This window comes from Baudoinia panamericana (assembly GCF_000338955.1).
Source record: "Baudoinia panamericana UAMH 10762 unplaced genomic scaffold BAUCOscaffold_7, whole genome shotgun sequence".
In the NCBI taxonomy this organism is placed as follows: Eukaryota; Fungi; Ascomycota; class Dothideomycetes; order Mycosphaerellales; family Teratosphaeriaceae; genus Baudoinia; species Baudoinia panamericana.
The window spans coordinates 1,125,548-1,147,762 of NW_006911263.1; the positions used below are offsets into that span (position 1 = coordinate 1,125,548).

General features: G+C 54.8%; 9 protein-coding genes across 9 annotated transcripts; 5 read left to right on the forward strand and 4 right to left on the reverse strand.

The window, feature by feature from the left end:
- Positions 1–124: 124 nt before the first annotated feature.
- BAUCODRAFT_148884 (uncharacterized protein) lies at positions 125–988 on the forward strand (the record flags this gene model as incomplete). Its single annotated transcript, XM_007679106.1, has 1 exon — positions 125–988. One exon carries the CDS (start codon positions 125–127, stop codon positions 986–988), a length of 864 nt encoding a protein of 287 aa, XP_007677296.1.
- A 484-nt stretch (positions 989–1,472) lies between these two features.
- Positions 1,473–2,426, forward strand: BAUCODRAFT_34814 (uncharacterized protein). The gene is made up of 5 exons (XM_007678671.1): positions 1,473–1,596; positions 1,651–1,672; positions 1,729–1,774; positions 1,870–2,083; positions 2,146–2,426. Exons 1-5 carry the CDS (start codon positions 1,575–1,577, stop codon positions 2,283–2,285), a joined length of 444 nt encoding a protein of 147 aa, XP_007676861.1. The 5' UTR covers positions 1,473–1,574; the 3' UTR covers positions 2,286–2,426.
- Positions 2,427–2,781: 355 nt separating this feature from the next.
- On the reverse strand, positions 2,782–4,716 carry BAUCODRAFT_71436 (uncharacterized protein; the record flags this gene model as incomplete). The annotated part of the gene is made up of 3 exons (XM_007678785.1): positions 2,782–3,092; positions 3,246–4,185; positions 4,246–4,716. 3 exons carry the CDS (start codon positions 4,714–4,716, stop codon positions 2,782–2,784), a joined length of 1,722 nt encoding a protein of 573 aa, XP_007676975.1.
- A 1,792-nt stretch (positions 4,717–6,508) lies between these two features.
- On the forward strand, positions 6,509–9,878 carry BAUCODRAFT_514759 (uncharacterized protein). The gene is made up of 2 exons (XM_007679107.1): positions 6,509–6,695; positions 6,813–9,878. The coding sequence occupies exon 2, from the start codon at positions 6,815–6,817 to the stop codon at positions 9,710–9,712; it is 2,898 nt and encodes a 965-aa protein (XP_007677297.1). The 5' UTR covers positions 6,509–6,695; positions 6,813–6,814; the 3' UTR covers positions 9,713–9,878.
- Positions 9,879–10,043: 165 nt separating this feature from the next.
- Positions 10,044–12,128, reverse strand: BAUCODRAFT_123327 (uncharacterized protein; the record flags this gene model as incomplete). Its single annotated transcript, XM_007679108.1, has 2 exons — positions 10,044–11,163; positions 11,215–12,128. 2 exons carry the CDS (start codon positions 12,126–12,128, stop codon positions 10,044–10,046), a joined length of 2,034 nt encoding a protein of 677 aa, XP_007677298.1.
- Positions 12,129–13,590: 1,462 nt separating this feature from the next.
- BAUCODRAFT_34820 (uncharacterized protein) lies at positions 13,591–14,130 on the reverse strand (the record flags this gene model as incomplete). The annotated part of the gene is made up of 1 exon (XM_007678672.1): positions 13,591–14,130. A coding segment is annotated over exon 1 (322 nt), but the record flags the coding sequence as incomplete, so codon positions are not given.
- A 66-nt stretch (positions 14,131–14,196) lies between these two features.
- Positions 14,197–16,076, forward strand: BAUCODRAFT_34821 (uncharacterized protein). The gene has a single exon (XM_007678673.1). The coding sequence runs from the start codon at positions 14,469–14,471 to the stop codon at positions 15,900–15,902; it is 1,434 nt and encodes a 477-aa protein (XP_007676863.1). The 5' UTR covers positions 14,197–14,468; the 3' UTR covers positions 15,903–16,076.
- Positions 16,067–17,947, reverse strand: BAUCODRAFT_34822 (uncharacterized protein). The gene has a single exon (XM_007678674.1). The coding sequence runs from the start codon at positions 17,833–17,835 to the stop codon at positions 16,072–16,074; it is 1,764 nt and encodes a 587-aa protein (XP_007676864.1). The 5' UTR covers positions 17,836–17,947; the 3' UTR covers positions 16,067–16,071.
- A 58-nt stretch (positions 17,948–18,005) lies between these two features.
- On the forward strand, positions 18,006–21,787 carry BAUCODRAFT_34824 (uncharacterized protein). The gene is made up of 3 exons (XM_007678675.1): positions 18,006–20,275; positions 20,403–21,314; positions 21,374–21,787. Exons 1-3 carry the CDS (start codon positions 18,152–18,154, stop codon positions 21,473–21,475), a joined length of 3,138 nt encoding a protein of 1,045 aa, XP_007676865.1. The 5' UTR covers positions 18,006–18,151; the 3' UTR covers positions 21,476–21,787.
- The last annotated feature ends 428 nt before the right edge of the window (positions 21,788–22,215 follow it).

The following is a 22,215-nucleotide window of genomic DNA, read 5'->3' on the forward strand; positions in this document are numbered from 1 at the left end:
CCTTACATAGCGTAACCATGTGAAAGAGCGAAAGCAATGCAGCAATTGGCTGCTCGGTACTTGCAATTACACCATGGTACTCGTGGCCGTACACGAACTCTCTGCGATCTGAAAGCGTAGCAGCATGATCGATGCTTCGACTCGCCTACGGCGAGCCATCCACCTCAACGACGCGGTCCTTGTCCGGCGCATTGTGCGTAACAACCCCAAGCTGCTTCAAAACCCGGACTTCGAGGACAAAAGCAATACAAGTCTGCACCTGGCGGCTGCAAATGGCCTACTGGAGATTGCGCGGTACCTTATCGAGGCGGGACACGAGAGTGTAGAGATCAGCCGGAACACCAACCATGACACACCTCTTATATTGGCGGCACAGCATGGCAAGATCGAGGTAGGCAAGCTGTTAGTCGACAGCTTTCCGAGATCTGTGCCGATGTTCAATAAATTCGGCCTCGATGCTCTCGCGCTCGCCAGTCAGCATCCTGCAAGTACTGGCCTGATACCAATCTTGCTTAACAACGAGGACTACCCAGCGTCACCACACGTACAGGACCAGGACGGTAACACGCCGCTACATCACGCTTCTGCGTCGGGCTCACTGAAAGCATTGCGGATACTACTTGCGGCTGGCGCAAACCCACTGGCAAAGAACAACCACGATTGGACACCTTTGGCTTATAGCCAGACTGTAGCTGCCGAAGTCTACTTCAAGAACCTCGTTGCGGAGTTCGAGAGGAGGAAGGTAGAAGGCGCGAAGCAAGGGGAGGAAAGGGAGAGGCAGCGTGCTGCGGGCGTGAGGATTGTGGAGGACGAGGGTGGTGGTTCTAGGCCTGGAGACGCTGATGAGGATGCGATGATTGGGGATGCGTTGAAGAGACACTGGAGTCCAATGGAGAGGAAGAGACCTATGACGCCGGGGTCGGTGCCACGCCATGAGTGGGGACCTGGTTTGTATCATGCGAGGACTAGGTCGAGCAGTGGTGGATGAAAGTGTCTTCGTATAGTCGGAATCTGTTGAGCTCTCCAACGTTGTCAGGTGGCGAATCGGGGTGCGTCCGGAAACTGCCCAATAGTTGGTGTAAGACGTTGATCCAGTTGTAAGACAAGAAAAGTTGCTTCTGCCGTGTAAGGCATGTCTCAGAATACAGGCTTACGTGCTCGTGGCGCTGTATCTGCTTTATGAGGTGTATACTGGTTACGGTCCCTAGCGCCTTTGGTGGCTCCGGCATTCACTGTTGACTCATAAGAGGCGTGGCGAGCAGCACCTTTTGCCAGAGTGAACAACGACCAATTCTCCTTCCATCCCGTTCTCAGCGCCCCCGAAGCGTTTGTAATAATCCGAGACGCGGCGTTACAAACGCACCTTACCGTCGCCCCAAAATTCCTCGCCAAGCGCGCTTCAGCCGGCGGGCCGTCATCCGGTGACCTCAGTGTTGGTTCTCTGCAGTCACGATACGCCTTCCGTTGCAAGACACACGACACCCACCTCCGACTCCACTGCCGCCCTACCACAATCTCCGCTCTACGATCAATCGAAAGAGAGACATACGCATAACCTCACTACAACCGGAGCAATGGCGTTGAAGCGCATCAACAGTGAGTGCCTTGCAAAGACCCGCCGATGGCAGGGCTGTGGCTAACTTTACGCAGAGGAATTGACAGATCTCGGCCGGTATGCGTGAACAGGAGGAGGCTACGCCTTTGCGAAACGATACTGACAGCGTGTAGTGACCCACCGTCATCATGCAGCGCAGGTCCGATAGGCGATGACCTCGTGAGTACCTACCTTTTCCCACCACAAGGCTCTTCGGCTAGAGGCTTGCGGTAAAGCAGTAAAGGAGGAGCACAGTACTGAAGGATCGCATGTAGTTCCACTGGCAGGCAACCATCATGGGTCCAGGCGACTCACCATACTCTGGCGGCGTCTTCTTCCTCGCAATTCACTTCCCTACAGACTACCCCTTCAAGCCGCCAAAGGTCAACTTCACAACCCGCATCTACCACCCGAACATCAACAGCAACGGCAGTATTTGCCTCGACATTCTGAGAGACCAATGGAGTCCCGCTCTGACGATCTCGAAGGGTGAGGATGCGACCCAGTGCAGCAATGTGTGAGATTGAACGGCTAACCTGATTACTTTGCAGTGCTTCTCTCAATCTGCTCCATGCTCACAGACCCGAACCCAGACGATCCGCTTGTACCGGAAATCGCACATGTCTACAAGACGGACCGCTCGCGGTACGAGGCCACAGCACGAGAATGGACGAGGAAGTACGCCATCTAGATGGACGACGGGCTAGAGGATGGGAATGAAGATGCGACTGGGTCTGAACCCTGCGATCGGCAAGACGCGGAACCCGTTGAGCTATCGGCAGGCTGCAGCTGGAGACGGTGCATCTGGGCAAGGCGTGCATGTGCTTCACGGTGGTCAACGACTTCTTACGATCCTTGCGGCATCAGGCTCGCCATGGTACGATTATCATACATCGGCAGCATGTGTGGCGTTGAAAGGCTCAATCTTGCAGTGACGTGGAACACGACGTGACGTTCGAATGCCGGCTTCGTGTATTGAAAGGGTTGTGAAGCCGCTTAACCGCCTGCAGCCCCAGCCCGTGTATAAGCTGGACTGTACCTCCTACTTTGCAGCCACCTGCCTTTTACTGCCGGCATGCGAATTGTAAGAGCGAACAGTAAGATCCAGAGTATGTCATTGTAGGGTAAGCGCTACATAATATACCCAGGTGCGTCGAACTCCGTATCCCGGGCTGTATTACCATACTTTAAGCCGAGACATAAGCCTCAACCGGCAAAATCGATGGCCTTGCGTACGCACTCCTTACACTCCTATCATTCCTCTCCAGAACCAATGGCTTAGGTCTGCGGTAAGTGTACCCAAAGAAAGCATTCTTCTTCCGGATCTCCAACACCTTCTTACCCACAGTCGGATCCCGCAGCAGTTTATCGCGCGCCCGCTTCTTCTCCCTCCTACTTCGATGCAGAGGTCGAGCCTCGAGACCTTGCTCCAACTGCTCCTCTGCGACCTGCAAGATGCGATTGATCTTCCACTTCTCGTAATCGGCGCCTAAGTGCTCTTTGATGCGTTGCAGTTCGCCATTGGAACAGTCTTCGATGCCGAGTTGTTGCTTCTCGAGCGCCATGCAGTCGGCTTTCCAGTGGTCGAAGTGGCGGCCCAGGAGTGCTTTGGCTTGGTCGTCGTCCAGTTCTTCACCATCGTGTTCGAGACGCTCCCGGATGCTGAGATAGCTTGACGCGTCGTCGGTCATAATAATGTCCTTTTCGTCCTCGAAGTACTTGGTGATGGACTGGTTCTCTCGCACCCGCGGCACGAATGGTGGCGGCGTCAGGTGCATGTGCGACCAAGGAATGCCGTGGAAGAATCTGTGCGACTTGATCTCTTCGGCGCCGTTCGCATAGACATGGCGGGCTAGTGGACTGGTAGTGCTTGACGCAGCGGAGAGTCTCCTGCCAAGCCGAGTTTCACTGTGACGGTACTGCCTTGAGCTGAGTCGGACCGCTTTGTCCGTGAGTATGCCTTGCAGCAAGTCGACCACAGTCTCGCTCGGCGGTGGCAGCAGACGTCGCGACTCGGACATCGGTCTCGCCCATCGCTCGTGGTCCGGAAAGTGGAGGTTAGAACGATGTGCAACAATCGCTTCTTTCGTCTTCTGCCTGTTCTCGCAGTAGAATGGGGTTCTTCCGTACAGGCATTCGTACAGTATGATGCCAACACTCCACCAGTCACAGCGGCCATCGTACGACTGGCCCATGATGACTTCGGGTGCCATGTACTGGCTCGTACCTACCATACTCTTTGCTAGCTTGCGGCGTTCGGTGCGGTTACGGTAGTTCAGTAAGCCTTCTCGCTTCGCAACTTCGTCGGTGTCTACTCGAAGCCTCGCTTTGTGGACAGTACGGCCTTCGCAATCTGTGTCCTCCACTGTCGACTTTGGCGCCATATCTTCGACAACGTCTTGCTCGTCGCCAAGAACCGTGATCCCAAGCGTGTCGAGCAAGCTGTACCGCTGATTGTAATAATAAGACTGACTGTGTGCCCAGTGACCATCGAACGCCAGGCCAAAATCAGAGATCTTGAGATGACCAGAAGCGCTGATGAGGAAGTTGTCAGGCTTAACGTCACGATGTATCCACTTCATCTTGTGCGCCTCCTCAATGCAGAGAATCATCTCAGCCACATACTACCTGGCGAGGTCTTCGTCCAGTACATCCTCTCGCAAAAGCAAGCCCAAGAAATCGCCGCCGATCATGTACTCCATGACAAGGTAGAGATTGGTGTTGTCTTGGAAGCTGGCAATGAGAGGCACCACCCATCGCGATCCCTCTGCAGCAACCAAGAAGTCGCGCTCGGCTCGCAAGTGGCCTTCTTGACAAGCGCGCAGCATCTCGGACTTGCGGATGACTTTCATGGCGAAAACGTCCGAGAGTGACTTCCCAGCCGCAATGTTGCACTTCGCGGTGCCGTCCAGATTGTTGATGCAGGTGGTCGAAGCGGAGTCTTTGCTGCTATCGCTGTCGCTTTCACCATTTTGGGCATTGGTGGCCTTGCTAGCCCTCTCGGTCACAAGACGTACCACACCGAAGCTGCCTTTACCAAGGACACGGATGACATCGAAGCCCGCTATTGAGATGCCTTTAACGTTGTGGCGCTGGATGGAGCTGGCCTTCAATACGCGCATTTGGCGCGTATGCTCGTTCTCGACAAGTGCCCACTCCTGGCTTGCAATGACCCGCTCGTCGTGGGACATGCCATGATCACACAGCAACTGCTCAAACCGTTTGCGGCGAACGGAACGAGGCGAAATCGGCTCCAGCAAGAGGCTGTTGAAGTGTGTCTCGAAGTACACTTTGGCTGCGGCAGCGCTCTCCACGGTGGCAATGGATGGCTCGCTTTTGATAGGCGCCTCCTGCACTGGGATGAACAGATAACGTCCGCTATCTTCCTCAATGGGCGGCAACGTACCGTCGTCTCGCTCGACGGAGATGCTCTTGCTCTGGTTCTGGAAGTCTTTCGGCGTGCTTGACTTGTACCGTGACGTCGAAGAGCTCGGCGAGGTGACAGACGTGGCTGTCGTTGAGGCAGTGCTAGTCGGTGACCAGTTGAAGTTGCCAACGGAGGATGTGCGTGAGGACGGCGTGCTTGGAGAGGCGTTGCCGGCTCCCGCAATGCTCTGCTCAGACGTGAACACATTGGTGTTGACGAAAGGGACGCTGGGCTTCGCACGGAGGTTGGCTCGATGTACGATGGTAGACGTTGCGACAGTGCCCTTAGCCTTGCCCTGGAACGCCGCAATTCGTTCGATCATGTTTGCAGATACTCCGCTTTTTCTAGCATCCTCAGAAGTAGCTGCCTCCAAGCCGAGAGCGGCTTGGAAACTATGCGGGCCGTCCAGCTGACTATTGTCTACGCTTTTGAAGTGCACTGAGCGCCGACGCTGAGGCAGTTGACGCTCCTCATGGCTCGAAGAAGTGAACCATGAACGGATCCTGCGAATGGTTGATATCGCTGGAGGACCTGGAGATAGAGTCCGATGGTGTGGCGTGCATGCTCGGTCCACAGTCATCGGCATCGAAGCGCCTGAACGCTTGTTAACATCAGCTTGACAAGACGAAAGGAGAAACGCTTACAGCGGTGAAAATGCAGCCTTTTCAGCACTTGAGAAGCTGAACGTCGAAGCTGCTGTGTTCTGGTGACGATACCAATAGGCTTGGGCGGTGCAGCCAACGAAGTCCCGTCGAAGGCCTCCGGAAGCGGATCTGCTATGGATGTTGACCTTCGGAAGAGACGAGAAACTTTTCTGGCTAAAGGGCCCGAAGCACTCCTGTTCCCGGTCGGAGTACGCTTCTTGTGGTGAAAGAGCATGGTTCATGCCGCCAGAAGAATAGAAGGGGACGGATTCTGTTGGTTAGTACATACGTGCTGGTAAGGTGAGAGGGACAGCGTCAAGTCTGTGAATAATTCCTTGTAACGGAGGAGAAGCAAGGATGGCGGAAGGTGTTGATAATGGTGCCTACCTCATCTAATGTGAATCGCTATGTAGCGAATGCCTTCCTAGCATCAACTAGGATGGCAGGAAAGCCTGTCATTGGAAGGCTCGGTAAGCAGGACCAACCTTTAGCACGATGAGACTGCTCTTGGACCATGAGGGTACCCGACGAGATTTAGCAGACAGTATATTGTGTGCTTCTTGTTGTCTTCTCACGGACAAAGGTGCTCAGCCTGGCGAGGGACGGAGATATTGCTGTGACGGTCGGTTTCCGTTGCCACCAATGGAAGTTTGATTGGGTTACAGCCTTAGTGTTCTCGTGCTTTGGGTGTTGGCAGCGAGACTATGGCTTATAGCACTATATGTTCACGAAAACCTTGACAACCTCAAGTCAATGCAGAAAGTCGGGAGATGGACCGAGCTGCTGTATGTCGATCGATCTGCTGCAGGTCAAACTAGACAGTGGGGTCACACGATTGGAGGTCAATGATCATCCCGCGTGAAACATGCAGGGATGTCATTTTACGGCAGACAGCCTATTTCGGCCTATGGTGACGACTGGCGATCGTAAATCTGTAGCAGACGCCCGTAGGGCCCGTGACGACGTGATGTGCTGGTGGCTGGGTAGAAAGGGTGAGACGTTGACTTGCATATCGCGTATGAAGACCCGTGTAAGTCTGTCAACCGTCCCAAGCGTCCGTTTCAAACGGTGATCTTCCTACTCCTCGCCTTGAATGTCTAGGCAGTCACTTTCCGATCCTCCCATGAGCAGTTACTGAAGCAAACAGGCATGGCCCTGGCACCACTCCGGATTGTGGGTGCTACCGATTTGGGAGCATTGAACCACCCTGATGCGACACCCTCTATCCGAGCATCCCCGCTTGCTCAGCCTCCTCGCGCAGCGAAGCGAGTCTCACCTGGACTAGAGCTGCGCTTGCAACGGCTTGAGGAGCAGAAGCGCAGGAGAGAAGCCGAGCGGAGGAGGCAGGCTAGTATCGGCCGCATCCCGCAGGAGCAATTGGCCGAGCTTGAACAGCTTCATCAGCAGCGCGTGATCGAGGTCAGACGAAGGGGCAGAGCCTGGTCTGGTCCTCCAGTGAGGGTAATGCCATCCTCTGGTGGCGTGAAATTGGATGGCGGGCCTGTGTCAGAGGCAGAGACTTCGATGCTGGAGAGCGATGTCTCATCGATCATATCGATTAGTGAGCGGCTGGTGCACTCTGACTCGGACGGAGAAGATGAGCAGGACGCGTTGCACGACTCCCACAAGTATCGCATGCCGGATCCGGGCAAGACACGGCTTCATCTGCGGACCAAACTGCCTCTCAGCCCATCGCCTGCTTCGCCAAGGCGACAAACAAGCAACTCTGCGCCAACCACGCCGAAGACGCCAAAGTCACCGCGCAATGGGATGGAGCATATGTTGGGCTCGCCGCTCGCACGTCACAATGCCAGTGCGGAAAGTGTGACAGACGGCGACTTTGTGGCTTCCGGTCTATCACGAGCAGGTTCAATTTATTCGATAATGAGGATGAGCTTCTCCGAACAGCTGTCGCAGCTCACTAGTGTGCGCCTCCCGGACCCGGACTCTCTGGCCAAACGCATATCGTCGATACCCACGGCGAAGGAGGCATCGAAGGCGCTCGTGGATGCATCTGAGCAAATTCGTATGTGGATAAGCAAGGCAGGGGATTTGCTCAGTGGGTTGAACGCTCAAGATGATGTTGAATGGGCTGCAGCAGGTGGCAGAGAAGGCATCGAAGAAGTTGACAGTGCCATCAGCCGGTTTGAAACGCTGGTCCAAGTTTATGTCGCGGCAATCGAACGTTTGCAGACTCGAAAGGATATTACAGAGCTTGCTCCGACCGAGCTTACGGGAAGCGTGAAGCAAATGGAGGGCATCCTAACTAGCTGGCAGAAGGTGAAGCTGACTCTCAGAGGCGTCAAGGAACAAGTCGAAATCGCGATGGAGTGGGAAGAGCTGTGGAACAGCGTCCTCGGCGAGATTGGCCAGGAATTGGACGGCTTGAGCCGCCTGATTTTCGAAATGGAGGAGAAGCGGCATGAAGGCGCCGAGAGCCTACTCAACGGCAAAGATAGCATCGCCATCGACGAGCTCGAGACGATAATGGATGAGCAACCAAGGCCAGGTTCCGCACCTGCCAGCAACCGCTTAAGCCTGCCGTCACTGTCGTCTAGTCTGGCGATACGACCTACATCCACTCCCACCAGCACCGAATCGAGCTTACTCGGCTTGTTTGCGCGTATGCAGCCGCTGCGAGCTTCGCTCGACTTCCTTCCTATGCGACTTTCCGTCTTCCATTGTCGCGGCAACTCCCTCTTTCCAACCGCGTGCCTCGATCTAGAACAACGTCGAGATCAACTCGAGGTGCAATGGAAGCGGTTGGAGGGAGACGCCGAGTCTCTGCGGCGAGAGCTCGGTGAAGACAGATGGGTACTTGTGTTCCGCAACGCGGGCCGACAGGCGCTGAAGATGTGCGAATCGATATCCCGGAGCTATAACAAGCTCAAAGATGGTATGGATGCAGCCGAGCCGGTTAACGATGCACCCAGCTTCAACAAGAAGATAGAGAACTATGAAGCGAAGAAGACTCACTATGGACCCGCCATCGAGCGGGTGTTGGCTATCATCGACCGTGGAGTGCTGGATAGACTGACAGTCAACGGCGAGATTCTACGCTTGCAGAGCGACATGAAGCGGAGATGGAGCGCTCTGCAGGCTGACATGCAAGATATGGATCTGGTGCTTGAGGATGCCGCGAGCGAGACAAGCAGTAGCAAGCACTTGCGGGACTCGGTTTCCACGGTCGTCTCGAGCGAGCCCTCCATCTCGAGTAGCTTAGTCGATACACCTGGCACATCACCAGCAAGCAGCGTATTCGGCGCGAGCACGCAGGGCAGCTTTCATGGGTCGCGCACGCCCACACCTCTTCATGGTAGTAAGACGAGGCAGGCAAGCTATGATCGAGCAAGTCTTGGCGGCAGACCGATGAGCCGCATTTCCTCCACCAGCTCCATTCCGCGGCGGGTTGTGTCAAGCAACAGAATGGAGCACTCAGAGCCACGCTCAAGCCCCACACCATCATCAGCAGCTACGAGGATCGAGCTGAAGTCGGAGACGCCAGGAAGCGATCGTCCACGCTGGCGCGGCTGGACTAAGAGCGAGAACCGTGATTTCCTGCCGCTATCTGCGCTGGAGCCGTCACCATATGCAAAGACGCCCGTTACACCTAAGACGAACTTCTTACGCTCCACGCGACTTGCTGCTGCCCCATCTACTGCACCCGCGAAGCGAACGAGTGCGCTCAGTGATGACAGCAACTCACGGGGTCAACTCCAGCAACCACTAACTGGACCTCGTAAATCATCGCTTCCGGTCTCCGCTGTCACATTTTCGGTAGGTCCTGGCGCATCCGTACCGAAGCCCAGCAATTCATCACTACGTCCGGCATCGAGACCTACAAACGGCAGGCGGTCGAGCATGCTTGCCCTACCGCCACTAACGGACGGCAACGAGGCGGATTCTGAAAGCCCTTCTCATCACAAGTCGCGAGTTCCGGGCGCTCCGGCTGAGAGGCGAAACAGTATGCTCCCTCCGCGCGCCAGGAGCAGACTGGAGGAGACAGCTGTTCCGGCGCAAGCTGAGAAGCCAAAATGGCGAGGGTGATCCGGGAGCTCTCCGAGCGTACGGTTGCACAGCATCTGTAGCTCGTATGATCTACGCTAGAGTCATGAATTGATGCTTGGGAAGATCAACTCGGATGAGGCAAGACGTTAGTGTAGCGCTTAATATTAGCGGTATGTGAGCATTGTATTAGCGTAGTGCTTGATTATTGAGAGACCTTTATAATATAACAATTACGTTGTACTTGCTCCGGTTATTGTTCTGAACCAGGGGGTTCATGTCCAGTGAATTTTTTTCGCTCGCATGAAAGGGTATCATAATCCATGTACTCATACAAAGTCCGACTCCTCCGCCAGTATCTCCTTACAATCGCTCAGTCCCGATTGATAACCTTGAGACTGCGTCGAGGATTGAGCATGACACCCACGAACGTCGGCTCCTGCCGATCCATGATGTTCTCAATACTGCTCCGATCACTGTCCCTGCGGACACTCTGGTACCCGCTGGCTCCACCTCCACTAAGCGAGCTCGGCACCAGACCACTGTGAACGTGGCTGCCGTTTCCACTCGAATTGTCCTTGAACGGGTTGTTCTTCTCGCGCCTGCGGTCTTCGCTCGTCTTCGCGCTGTCGCTCGCAAGCAGACCCGGTATGGCGGGCACCTTCTCTCCACGCGCCTGAGCTTGAGTCATTTCCACGTGCCGCTTATACAGCTGCAGCTGCCTCCGGTAAAGATAGAGGCAGAAGGCGAGATAGCAGACGATGATGAATAGGATACCGCATACGACGCCAATGACAATGGCGGCGATGTTCGGGCCTGCTTTGCCAGAGTCCCCAGATGAGCTGCTACCGCCTCCATTACCGCTACCACTACCGCTACCACTGCTTCCACTATTGGGCGAAGCGGTCTGGGTAACGGTTGCGCCGTTCGATTGGGTGACGGTGTATGTAATGGGCTTGCCAGTAGCCAACGGACCACCTGTTGCGGTCACAACAGGCGCCGTGAGCGTTGCACCACCACTTGGTCCGCCGCCGATCACATCGACAACAACCTTTGGTACGGTGTAGCCATACGAGCCTTGCAGCCCACCTGGGCTTGAAGAGTTTGCGAGCTGCGCAGGTTGCTGGTTGAACGGATTGTTGGCGCCAGTAGAATTGAAGCTCGAGGATGATGACGAGGATGCTCCCGAGGAGGACCCTGAAGATGAGCCGGACGATGAGCCCGACGATGAGCCAGATGATGAGCCTGACGCTGTGCCAGATGATGAGCCTGACGATGAGCCAGATGATGAGCCTGACGATGATCCTGAGGACGATCCCGATGATGAGCCCGACGACGAGCCGGACGACGAGCCAGAACCGGCGCCACCCGGACTGAGTGCGGTAAACTGTTGCACCCATTGTGTGTTGCTCAAGTCGAAAACGTATATGCCGGGACTGTCACAAGTGAGCTGATCGCCAACATAACCGCCAACAACAACCATTTGACCGTCCCTATGACATATCAGTACGAGGCGATACTGTGAACGGGTGGCTCTATCTTACCAGATATTGCAGGTATGGCCGCTCCTGCCATACGGCACAGACTGTCCGCCCTGGTTAACTTCGATCCACGTGAACGACGGCAAGCTTAAGATCCACATGTCGTTGAATTGTGACTGGTTGCCAGCCGGGACGAGATTTTGCCCGCCAAACATGTAAATGTTGTAAGACGAACCGTCAGGAGCTGCCGCGATCACTGCACAAGGGTTGACACGTATAGTCGGCGTGGGTCCGGAAGTTGACTGCTTATACCAATTGCTTGTTGCAATGTCGTACACGTCGATGTTGTTCATCTGCGTGAACGTGGTATTGGTACCGCCAGCCAGTGCAAGCAGGATACCTTGAGCACCAAAGCCTGGAACATACACCAACAGACCATCTGCACGTGCTGTGAAGCCAGCTTGAGCTTGTAGACCGGCTGATGTGATATTCCGGTAGTTGCCATCGGTGCCAGCAGTCTTCCCGTTACCTAGCGTGTTAACCTGGTTGTTTGAGAATCCGGGAAAGGTGAACTCAAGAAGCGACTGGAGGTAGATCCGGGCAATCCACTGTGACCACCCTGGTGTCGTATACCCATCTTGGTGTCCGCCGAAGTAGAAGCCACGACCCAAAGACGGAACACTTACGCCAGCGCCTTCCGCAGATCGCTGGACTGGGTCTCCGTTGCTTGGAGAGTTGGTGCCACTGGACGTGGTAGGGTTGCTGTGTTGGATCCATGAAGAGGACAGGATGTCGTATTCCCACACTGACACCGGCGGTGGTGATACCACCGGCTTCCACGAAAACTCGCCGCCATACAGGTACAGCGACTCATACGAGTTCCATAGCATACCAAGGGCCACTGCTGGCGGGCCAGAAGGCTGCGGAAGGCCGGTGAGCGATGGCGACGCGATCTGCCAAGTCTTCGTAAGGTCCATGGTGAGGAGGTTGTTGTTCCATGTGTTGTCCGTCTGGCCTGCCTGTGTGGTAGTCTGGCCGCCATAGAGGTAGAGGGTACCATTTACGACCGCAGCTACGATATGTTAGCGTCTTGTTTGCTGCCAGCTCTCCGCCATTTTCCGTTACACGCACATTGTTGAGCCCACCTGAAGCAAATGTCTGTCGGACTGTTCGCGCGTGCAGATAGCACAGGTGCCGTCCTCGACTGTGCATCTCTTGGTATGACGCCTCCCTCAACTGGCTGTAGGGGCAAGACAGCTCCATGTCCGAGTATTGGCGTGTTCCTCAAGAAGGGTGCAGCGATGACCAGCAACAACAGCGTCGCGCCAATGCGGTACATCATGGATCTGTATCTGGTTGGTAGAGGCAAATTGCTCGCAGTGGAGTTGTATTCCTTCGGCTGACTTGTTGCTCCTCGAGTGGGTGATTGTCGCGTCTCTTCTATATCGGCATCGTTATACCGCTCAACAACGTGCACGGAGTCTCGGCTCCTGAAGCGAACACTCTGCGGTCGTGGACGACGTGATGTGTTCAGCGGTATTGCCTCGTCCGAGTTGTTGAGCCCGAGTTCGCGGAAGATAGATTGACGCCTCTGCGGATCGGTCATGACGGAGTGAGCATTCACTGATGTGCTCAGATCTGCCAGCGCACCGCGATGAAGCAGAGGAGAGTGGCACGCTCCCTTTACGTCAATGGCACGATAGTCGGCTTAGAGCGTCCGCCTCCGCTTTGATATTGACAGGGTTGTGATATTGCTCGATTGGTCAGATAGTGCAACTTCACGTTTAGTGGCTTACACGATGCAGGTACGAGAGGAGACTGATTGTTTTTCGGTAAGAGATACAGAAGCAATCATCAAACCTGCTTAAAGGGCTTGCTAAGCACCAGGATGAAAGACGAGTTGAACGCCAGGCGGTGCGGGCAATCTGGCGTGCCGTTGTTCGCGCATGCTCTTCGAGGAGCAAGATGCACGTTGCGCGCATGGATCTTCAACACCATGAGGTCAGACTCTCGGCATGGAAGCGGTGCGGCAGGGCGCGTGGAAGCGGATCCAATGAAGAGGCTTCGGCTTGCGATGAGATACGCTTACTGCCCGATGCATACTAGTCGTTGTATCTTGGCATCTGTTTTCTTCGACACAATCGACCGAAGGCGTAAAAGGGTCTGCAAATCGTTCTCTTGCAGGCTTTCGAGTGAAGAACGACAGCACACCACTTCGGAGAGAGTTCCGCAGAGCATATCGCTAGGCCGTAGATGCCCCGTAGATCATTCGTATGGTATGGCAAGTCGAATTCTCTCGAAGATGTCCTGCATGCACCTCTGCTCTCCGCATTTGGGAGAGTGTCATCTGCAAACTGTCCCTCTCGTTTTCCCGCTTAATATTCCAGCATACACTGAGTCTGGATATGTGCTGGCCAACAGCGCCAACGAAGTGTTTGCACGCGCCGAGAAGCAGTCAATGTCGTTCCTCACCATGTTCGCTGCTGAGCTTCGAGTGCGTGGTGCACATGAGCGTCCAATGTCGCAAAGCGGTGTCAGACTAGACGCAGTCGGAAGGTCTTAGATGTTGACGCCGTCGCGATGCAGCTTCGCACTTCGGCAGCCTTGATGCGACGTGTATGTCCGCAGGCTAGTACCCGGTACAGTGGCACATGCTCACCGTTGCACCAAAGGTAATGAGAACGAAAATTGCATAGGGCAGTACCGTCGCACTGCGGGTTCTGATTGGCCGCAAGACAGAGCAACATCGATGCCGTCGTAGGTACTGCGCATTTCTCGACCACATACTGCTGCCCGCCGATTATACGCGTTCCTCGGGATGCAGTACGGGGCGGAATGCTTGCGTGCAATTCAATACCCATCACCTTGTGGCGTCTCGCTTCGGAGCGTTTAAGGCCCTCGTGGTTTCGCGTTTCGGCGAGACAAACTCGTATACGGCAGCTCGGTGCAACGGTTCGAAGCGGGAACTAACGGTTTGTGACTTGACCGGTGGGGTAGATAACCCGACAGGGCCGACTTGGGCGTGCACCGGGCGGACAACCTCCCCTTTGCGCATGCGCCGAGTGGTGCCGTGGCAAGCTGTGTTCAGGTTGCACAGGTATGATAAGGTAAGGACAGCAGCCCCTCTCTCACGCATATTTGTCTGACCTCTTTCAATGCAATGTGCTCCGGGAAAGCGTGGGCAGTGTTTTCCATAACAGACAGGCCGCGTCCACGCACGGCCTCACGCTGCATCGAAGAACTCTACCCACGTTGACGCTGGACGCTAGCAAGTACACAGGCGCACTGCCGCCTACTCGATCAGCTACAACAACACGATGAGCGCTAGTTTGGCCTACAACCTCAAGGGTGTCACTCTGCTTCGTCTAGCCATTATTTTCCTTATCTTGGTTGGCTTGTTCCTCTACCACGACCAATGGCTCCCTGACAACTTAGCATACACCACACAGCCTGCTACACTTGGCACGCCCACCGTTGGGCACTCAACGACCTCGCATGAAGGGAACGTTGCCGAGACATCGAGCTCGGCGTCAGGGTCCTGCCAAGATGTACCGGGAGCCGACAAAGTGCTTGTTATGCTCAAGACTGGCGCTACTGAGTTATATCAAAAGCTGCCAACACATTTCGTAACAACATTAACTTGTGTACCGCACTTTATGATCTTCTCCGACATGGCGCAAGACTTCGCGGGATACCCGATTCATGATGCGATCGCTTCGGTCGGTAAGCAGTATCGGGAGCACCATGGCGACTTTGAGCTGTACCGCAGACTGCAACAGTACCAGCGAGAAGGTCAGGATATGGGTAAGCTCAAGGGTGATGGTGGATGGAACTTAGATAAGTGGAAGTTCTTACCGATGCTACATCAAGCATTTAAAAGCGCGCCTGACCAGATCCAATGGTTCGTTATGATTGAGGCCGATACGAGTGTGTCGTGGCCTAACCTTCTACTGTGGCTGAAGACCATGGACCCGAGGAAGCCGTACTACCTCGGCGCGCAGAACGTTGTTGGAGACACTACCTTCGGTCACGGCGGGAGTGGACTCGTCTTCTCCCGCAAGGCTGCAGATTTGCTTGTGCGGAAAAGGGAGTCGATGGGCAAGGAAGCCTACGACGAGAAGTGGGAAGAGCTTACAAGCACGTCATGCTGCGGCGATGAAGTCGTCGCTCGTGCGTTCCAGGAAGCTGACGTCGCACTCACACCAGCCTGGCCGCGTATTCAAGGAGAGACGGTAAGCACCATAGACTGGACTGATAATCACTGGTGTTCCGTGGCAATCACCTGGCATCACGTCACTCCGATCGAAGTCGACAGCCTGTTTCAGTTTCAGATGTCGTGGGTCGACGATCACGGCTGGGATACGCCCTATCTCTTCCGCGATGTCTTTGAGCACTATATCGAGCGTCACATCAGTGTAAACCGCACGAACTGGAACAACATCTGCCAAGACCAGAGGTTTATCTCGGAGTCTCTGGCTGGGGCCGAGGACACAAACTTCTATGACCTAGAAGACTATGAGCAGGAATCTGTAAACTCTGCCGATGCTTGCGCGGCAGCATGTGCGCGAAAGCGTGAGTATGAGTGCGTACAGTGGATGTGGTCGCCTGGTCGCTGCTACCTGGGCAAGGACATCCGGTTGGGGCGGAGTGATGCACCGTACGATGAGCATTGGACGAGTGGATGGATGATGGACAGGGTGCAAGCGTTCAAGCAGAAGTTTGAGCAGTGTAAAGTGAAGTGGTCGGGTTGAGGTTCACTGTCCGAGCGTTTCTGTTTTGTATGAGTTCAGCGCCACGAGACGCTTCGCAATTCCAAGTGCTGGAAGCGAACGATCTGTATAGATCTCATTAGCATGTACTTAGAGCTGGAAACTGCCACATCTGAAAACGAAGAATCTGCGATAGTGCAGAAGTGCTGCCTCATCCGCTGCCAGCCAGTCTCAACCCATGAAACCATGTGTTGACCAGGTCGTGGAGTACTTTGTCCGCTATTGCTTTCGCGAGTCCTGCGTCACTAGCACTAGCCTCAATGTAGAGCTTGATCTTAGGCTCCGTACCGGAACCGCGAGCAGTGAAGACTACATTGTCTTCAAGCCAACATGTAATCATTTGCGCTGCGGAGTCAACTGGCAAATCTGGTTTACCATCGCTGGAAGCGCTGTCCACACCAAGTGTTAAATCTCTCCAGCGCAGTATCCTCCGCTTACCAACATGAGAAGGTGGGCCATCATTCTTAGCAGCTCGGATAGCAGCAAAGGTGCTGTTGGTTACGTCTGGAGAAGGCGAGATGAGGTAGGTGTTTGCGTCCGCGAAGTAGCCATACTTCCCATATAGCTGCTGCAACTTCAGCCATGGCGTCAGACCTTGCTGACGCCAGCTTCGACAAGCGAGCAAGAAGACTGTCGCCGCTGCGATGCCGTCCTTGTCCCATACTAGGTCTGCAAACATGTACCCTATTGCTTCTTCGAAGGCAAAGACCGGGGTCAAGCCCTCCCTCGCGGCTAGTTGCGCGACGTTGCCGAGCCACTTGAAGCCGGTCAGCGTCTCTCTATAGGCGAAACCTTCTTTGGCCGCCACAGCGGCAAGCATGCGAGAAGAGACGGCTGAGGCAAGCATTACCACCTTCTCTCGCGGCTGCTCACTAATTTCCAGTACGTACAATGCAAGCAGTATACCCATTTGGTTGCCGGTGAATTGGTGCCAACTGCCGCTGTTCAAACGCTCTGCTGCCGCAAAACGATCCGCATCAGGATCGTTAGCAAGGATAACACTGACACCACTAGTCTCAGCCTCTTGTATTGCAAGGTCAAGAGCATCTTTCTCCTCCGGGTTGGGAAATGGCACGGTTGGGAACTCTGCGTTTGGCTGCGCCTGTGCTGCTACAACGTGCATTGTCTGCGATGGCAACCTAAGATTGTCCACCGCTTGCTGCATAAACGGTAGTCCAACCCCATGCAGTGGAGTGTAGACGAAGCGAACGGGATCTGCCTCACCTTGCTGTAGTGGAGGAAGTAGCCTTACAAGTGAATCGAAATACTGCGAGCGAGCTGCGAGGTGGACATTGTGAACATGAGAACTTTCGTCTACTGCGTGCTCGTCCCATGACAGTATCTGCTCTTGCTCAGACGCGGTAATAGCGGCAGCAATGGCACTGTCATGCGGCGGAATGATTTGGCAACCGTTTTCCCAGTATACCTTGTAGCCATTGTCCGCTTTTGGATTGTGAGAAGCGGTAACCATAATGCCCGCAGCAGCGTTGAAGCGGCTTACTGAGAAGGGGACGAGAGGCGTATGTACCAGTTCGCCGAACCATAGGACTCGGAGACCTTTCGCCAAGAAAGCACCTGCGGCCAGACGTGCGAACTTCTCGGACTGATGGCGAGCATCGTAACCGATTACAACGCTTAGCTTCCACTCCTGTACTGGTTGGTGGTAATTGATAAGGTGGTCTGCAAGCCCTTGTGATGCTTGTAGGACGGTTACGGCATTCATATGAGCGAAGCCAGCTTTCATCGAACTTCGCAAGCCTGCAGTACCGAAAGCGATACGCTTTCGAAGTCGCTTCTCGAGTTCCACGTCGTCGCCAGCCTCAAGCAAGTTGACGATCTGTTGCCGGGTGTCTTCATCACGATCCAGATCCATCCAGCGCGCGGCGACATTGCGGATAGGCTCTGACACCGCCATCGCCTTCGTCGAGATCCCAAGGCGATAGACCGTTGATGTACCTAGTGTTGCGGTCATGCAATGTTATGGATCTGCTACTATGTGGTCACGCTAGTGTGAAGACCCGCACGTGGAAAGGTGGGGCTCACATAGCTCACAACTTCCCTGTTCGGACACGCTTGGTTGGACTAAGACACCAAAGCCATACGTTAGACTTGAAAGAGTGACTTCTTCATATGTGACGGTCTGATCGACTTGCCGCTTGCACAGCATGTTAGGAACACGTCGCTCGAAACTCTTGTCAGATCAGCGCCGCTAAATTTATGCTTCTGGACACATGTCATTCCACGTTAGTAGTCCAGGTGCCTCACCTTTTGGTACACCCACCCATGATCGACCCAAACCGAAGCGACAGCAGTCGCAGTTTCGCCCACCAGTGGCACCATCTCCGGGCGGATACCAACAAAGCAGCGGATACGCAAATGCTGGCCCAAGGAGTGCAGCATATGGCGCGCCTGTAGCGGACAGTTACTTCCCAGCACAGTCTGCACCGACTTCACAACCAACAAGCCAGCCAGCAATGCAACAATATGGACAGTACGGAACAGATGCGCACGTCCTGCAGCAAGATGCAGGTGGCATCGCACAGCAAATGGGTCAGATGAGTTTAGATGGTAGTGCACCTGGGCCAGGTAGGAGGAAGAAGGACCGACACGCATACCATCAGATCGAGCAGCCTGTAGCACCCACTCAACAATACAACGGCGCGCCGAGCGGACAGTCATGGAACGGAAACGCAACCCAACCGCAGCTGGGGGCGAGCGCCGAGCAAGCGCAGTGGCAGCCAACGTCGCAGCCGTGGCAATCACAGCAGCTGCCCCAAGCAACAACCCAAATGGCGCCCTTACCGGGCATGCCCATTCAGATGGGCGGTCACCCTGGCCAACAGCAGCCTGGTATGCCGGCTGGCGCACAAGCCAAGGTCAATGCAGACCAAATTCCCAGCGTGCCGTTGAGCAGAGATCTGCCGGCAGAGTACTACAAAAATCACATCTACCCGACAATGGAGCAACATGTCCCACCGCCTGTTACAACACCCTTCGTCTCATACGATCAAGGCAACGCTTCGCCGAAGTATGCCCGTCTGACGTTGAACCGAATTCCGAACGCACACGATCAGCTGATGGCCACTGGTCTTCCACTCGGCCTTGTCTTGCAACCTCTTGCGAAGCAGATCGATGGCGAGCAGGCAGTTCCGGTCCTTGATTTTGGTGATGCTGGCCCGCCGCGATGTCGGAGATGCAGAGCATACATCAACCCATTCATGGTGTTCTCCAACGGTGGCAACAGAATGACTTGCAATCTCTGCGGTCACCCGAACGAGGTACCGCCCGAATATTTCTCGCCTACCGATCCTTCTGGAATTCGAGTTGACAGGCAAGACCGACCGGAGCTGCTGCTCGGCACCTGCGAGTTCCTGGTGCCGAAAGAGTATTGGTCCAAAGAGCCGATGCCCATGCGTTTTTTGTTCTTGATTGATGTCAGCGCTGAAGCTTACACTCGTGGCTTCTTGCAGGGTATCTGCGATGGCATCATAGCCGCACTGTACGGCGACGATGAGGAGCCAGCCACCAACGGTGAGCATGCAGAAGGCGAGACCGCGCCTATGCGAAGCAAGGTGCCTGCAGGCGCCAAGGTAGGCATCATGACCTTCGACCGCGAGATACACTTTTACGATGTCTCTGGATCGATATCCGCACCTCAGCAACTGGTCGTCTCTGACCTTGAGGATCCCTTCACAGCTATATCCGCAGAGAGCCTGTTCGTTGATGCCACTGAGTGCCGGAAGAATGTCACAACGCTGCTCAGACAGATCCCAAACATGTTCGCTAACATTCGACACCCTGAGCCGGCGCTCTTGCCGTCTTTGCAGGCCGCTCTATCAGCCTTAGAGACTAGCGGAGGCAAGATCATCTGTTCCCTTGGCGGTCTTGCCACCTATGGCCCGGGGCGCCTGAACCATCGTGACAAAGGTGAGAGGCAAACCGATGACAGCGACTCCAGCAAGGAGTTTCTCAAGACAGAACATACCGGTTTTAAGAAGTGCCAAGCCGACCTTGTCAAGGCTGGAGTGGGTGTAGACTTCTTCTTATCAGCGCCGATGGGTGGGTACCTCGACATCGCTACCATCGGCTTCCTAGCGGAGAAGACGGCAGGCGAGACGTTCTATTACCCGAACTGGTCTTATCCCCGGGACTGTTTGAGGGTCGCGAAGGAGATCAGCCACACCTTACAGCGAAACCAGGGGTATGCGGCGCTGATGAAGGTCCGGTGTAGTCAAGGCTTGCAAGTGGCACACTATAGCGGCAACTTCACACAGCACACCTTTGGCGCGGACCTGGAGCTGGCGAGCGTGACGGAAGACACGGGTATGGGTGTGACGTTTGCATACGACGGCAAGGTGAGTGTACGACTGGATCCCGTGGCTTCATTGGAGGAGAGGCGGCGGGCGACGCATGTTGAGGTGCGCCTGGCACGACCTTGTTGTCCAATACGGGACCAAATGGCTGACAATGGCACTTGTATAGCTCGACACTCGACTCGATGCACACTTCCAAGCCGCTCTCCTCTACACCACGACTTCCGGCCAACGCCGCGTACGCTGTATCAACGTTGTAGCTACTGTGACCGAGCAAGCACGAGACTCAATGCGCTTCATCGACCAAGATGCTGTCCTTGCCATCATTGCCAAGGAAGCTTGCTCCCGCGTCCCAGAGCGCAATCTCAAAGACATCCGGCAGAATATACAGGACAAGACGATCGAGATCTTGGCGGGCTACCGCAGGCAGCTTTCCAACAGTCAGTCTTCGGGCCAGCTCGTACTTCCTGAAAACCTCAAGGAGTCTGTCATGTATATCCTGGGCTTGATGAAGAGTCGAGCGCTGAAGGCGGGCAAGGAACCGAGCGACCGACGTATTGCAGAAATCAGGATGGTGAAGGGGATGGGGATGGCTGAATTGAGCCTCTATCTCTACCCTCGCATCATCGCGCTGCACACGCTGGAGCTCGAAGACGGCTTTGCGGACGAGCATGGGCACTTGAAGATGCCGCGTGCGGTTCGCGCCTCATTCACCCACATGGAAGAAGGCGGCGCTTATCTTGTCGATAACGGCCAGATCCTCCTTCTCTGGCTGCATGCTCAAGTTAGTCCGAATCTGTTGGAGGACCTGTTCGGTGAAGGCGCCAATACGCTTCAATCTCTTGACCCGAATCTCAGTGCCCTGCCAGTGCTGGAAACCCATCTTAATGCGCAGGCACGGAACATCTTGTTGCATCTGGAGGAGCAGCGAGGCAGTAAAGGTCTGGCTATACAGCTAGCGAGGCAGGGCCTTGACGGGTCGGAATTCGAGTTTGCGCGGCTGTTGTACGAGGACCGGAATGGCGAGGCTAGCAACTACGTCGATTGGCTTGTCACGCTGCATAAAGGCGTTGGAACTGAGGTGAGTGCAGGCCATGTTGGCGGAAATGGAAGATTCGCTGACTGATCGAATTCTTGCAGCTAAGCGGTCAACGCGCCAAATTGTCGACCACCGAAGACGTAGGGCACGCGATTAGCAGTACCTTCTCGAGCATAACTGGAAGCGTACCGTACTGGGGTTGAATGATTGGACAGATGGATCACCGATATCCCTTGGTCCTCACATATGCTCGATCACGCTAAAGGACGTGCAATAGCATTACGACGAAGACTACGGGAGAGAGCAATCAATCGTCTGCGGACATTGTTCAGTTGGCGCAGTTCTTGGCCGCCGAGATCACCGGTCTCTGTTCCGAGTATGAGCACGGGATGCGGCGTGTCAGCGTCTACAACCTGGATAAGGCCACAGAGCTCACATCGGGTTTACGATAGCGTTCACCGATGGTTCATTCCGGGGGCGTGTACCTCGTGCATATGGCATGGCCGTCGAGGCAGCCTCAACGGGGTCCAGTTGCCATGACAGTGACAAGAACAGAGGAAACTTAACGACTAGGGCTTTCGACACTTGCAACCTAGTGCACATTCTCTGTGCCGTAGTCGACCATTGGCCATCCTGTGAACACCTCGAAGTTGCTGGACGTGGTAAACAAGGTGAGATCTTTCGAACATAGCACGTCGGCTTAAAAGATTCCGAACAACGAAATTTTATCGGGACTGTTTGTCCATGACAAGTTTCCCAAACGCCATCGCCTGATTCATTGAAAGTACCTATCGGCGTTGACAGTTCGGTCAAGGATGCTTATGGTGAGACTCGCCTTTGCCCTATCTCGAGCTAAACCGCTTCGGGAAAGATAGTGTCCCCTATCGCTCAAACTCGCGTGAGCACAAAGTGCCAGCTACAGGTCACTGGTATCGACTTGAGA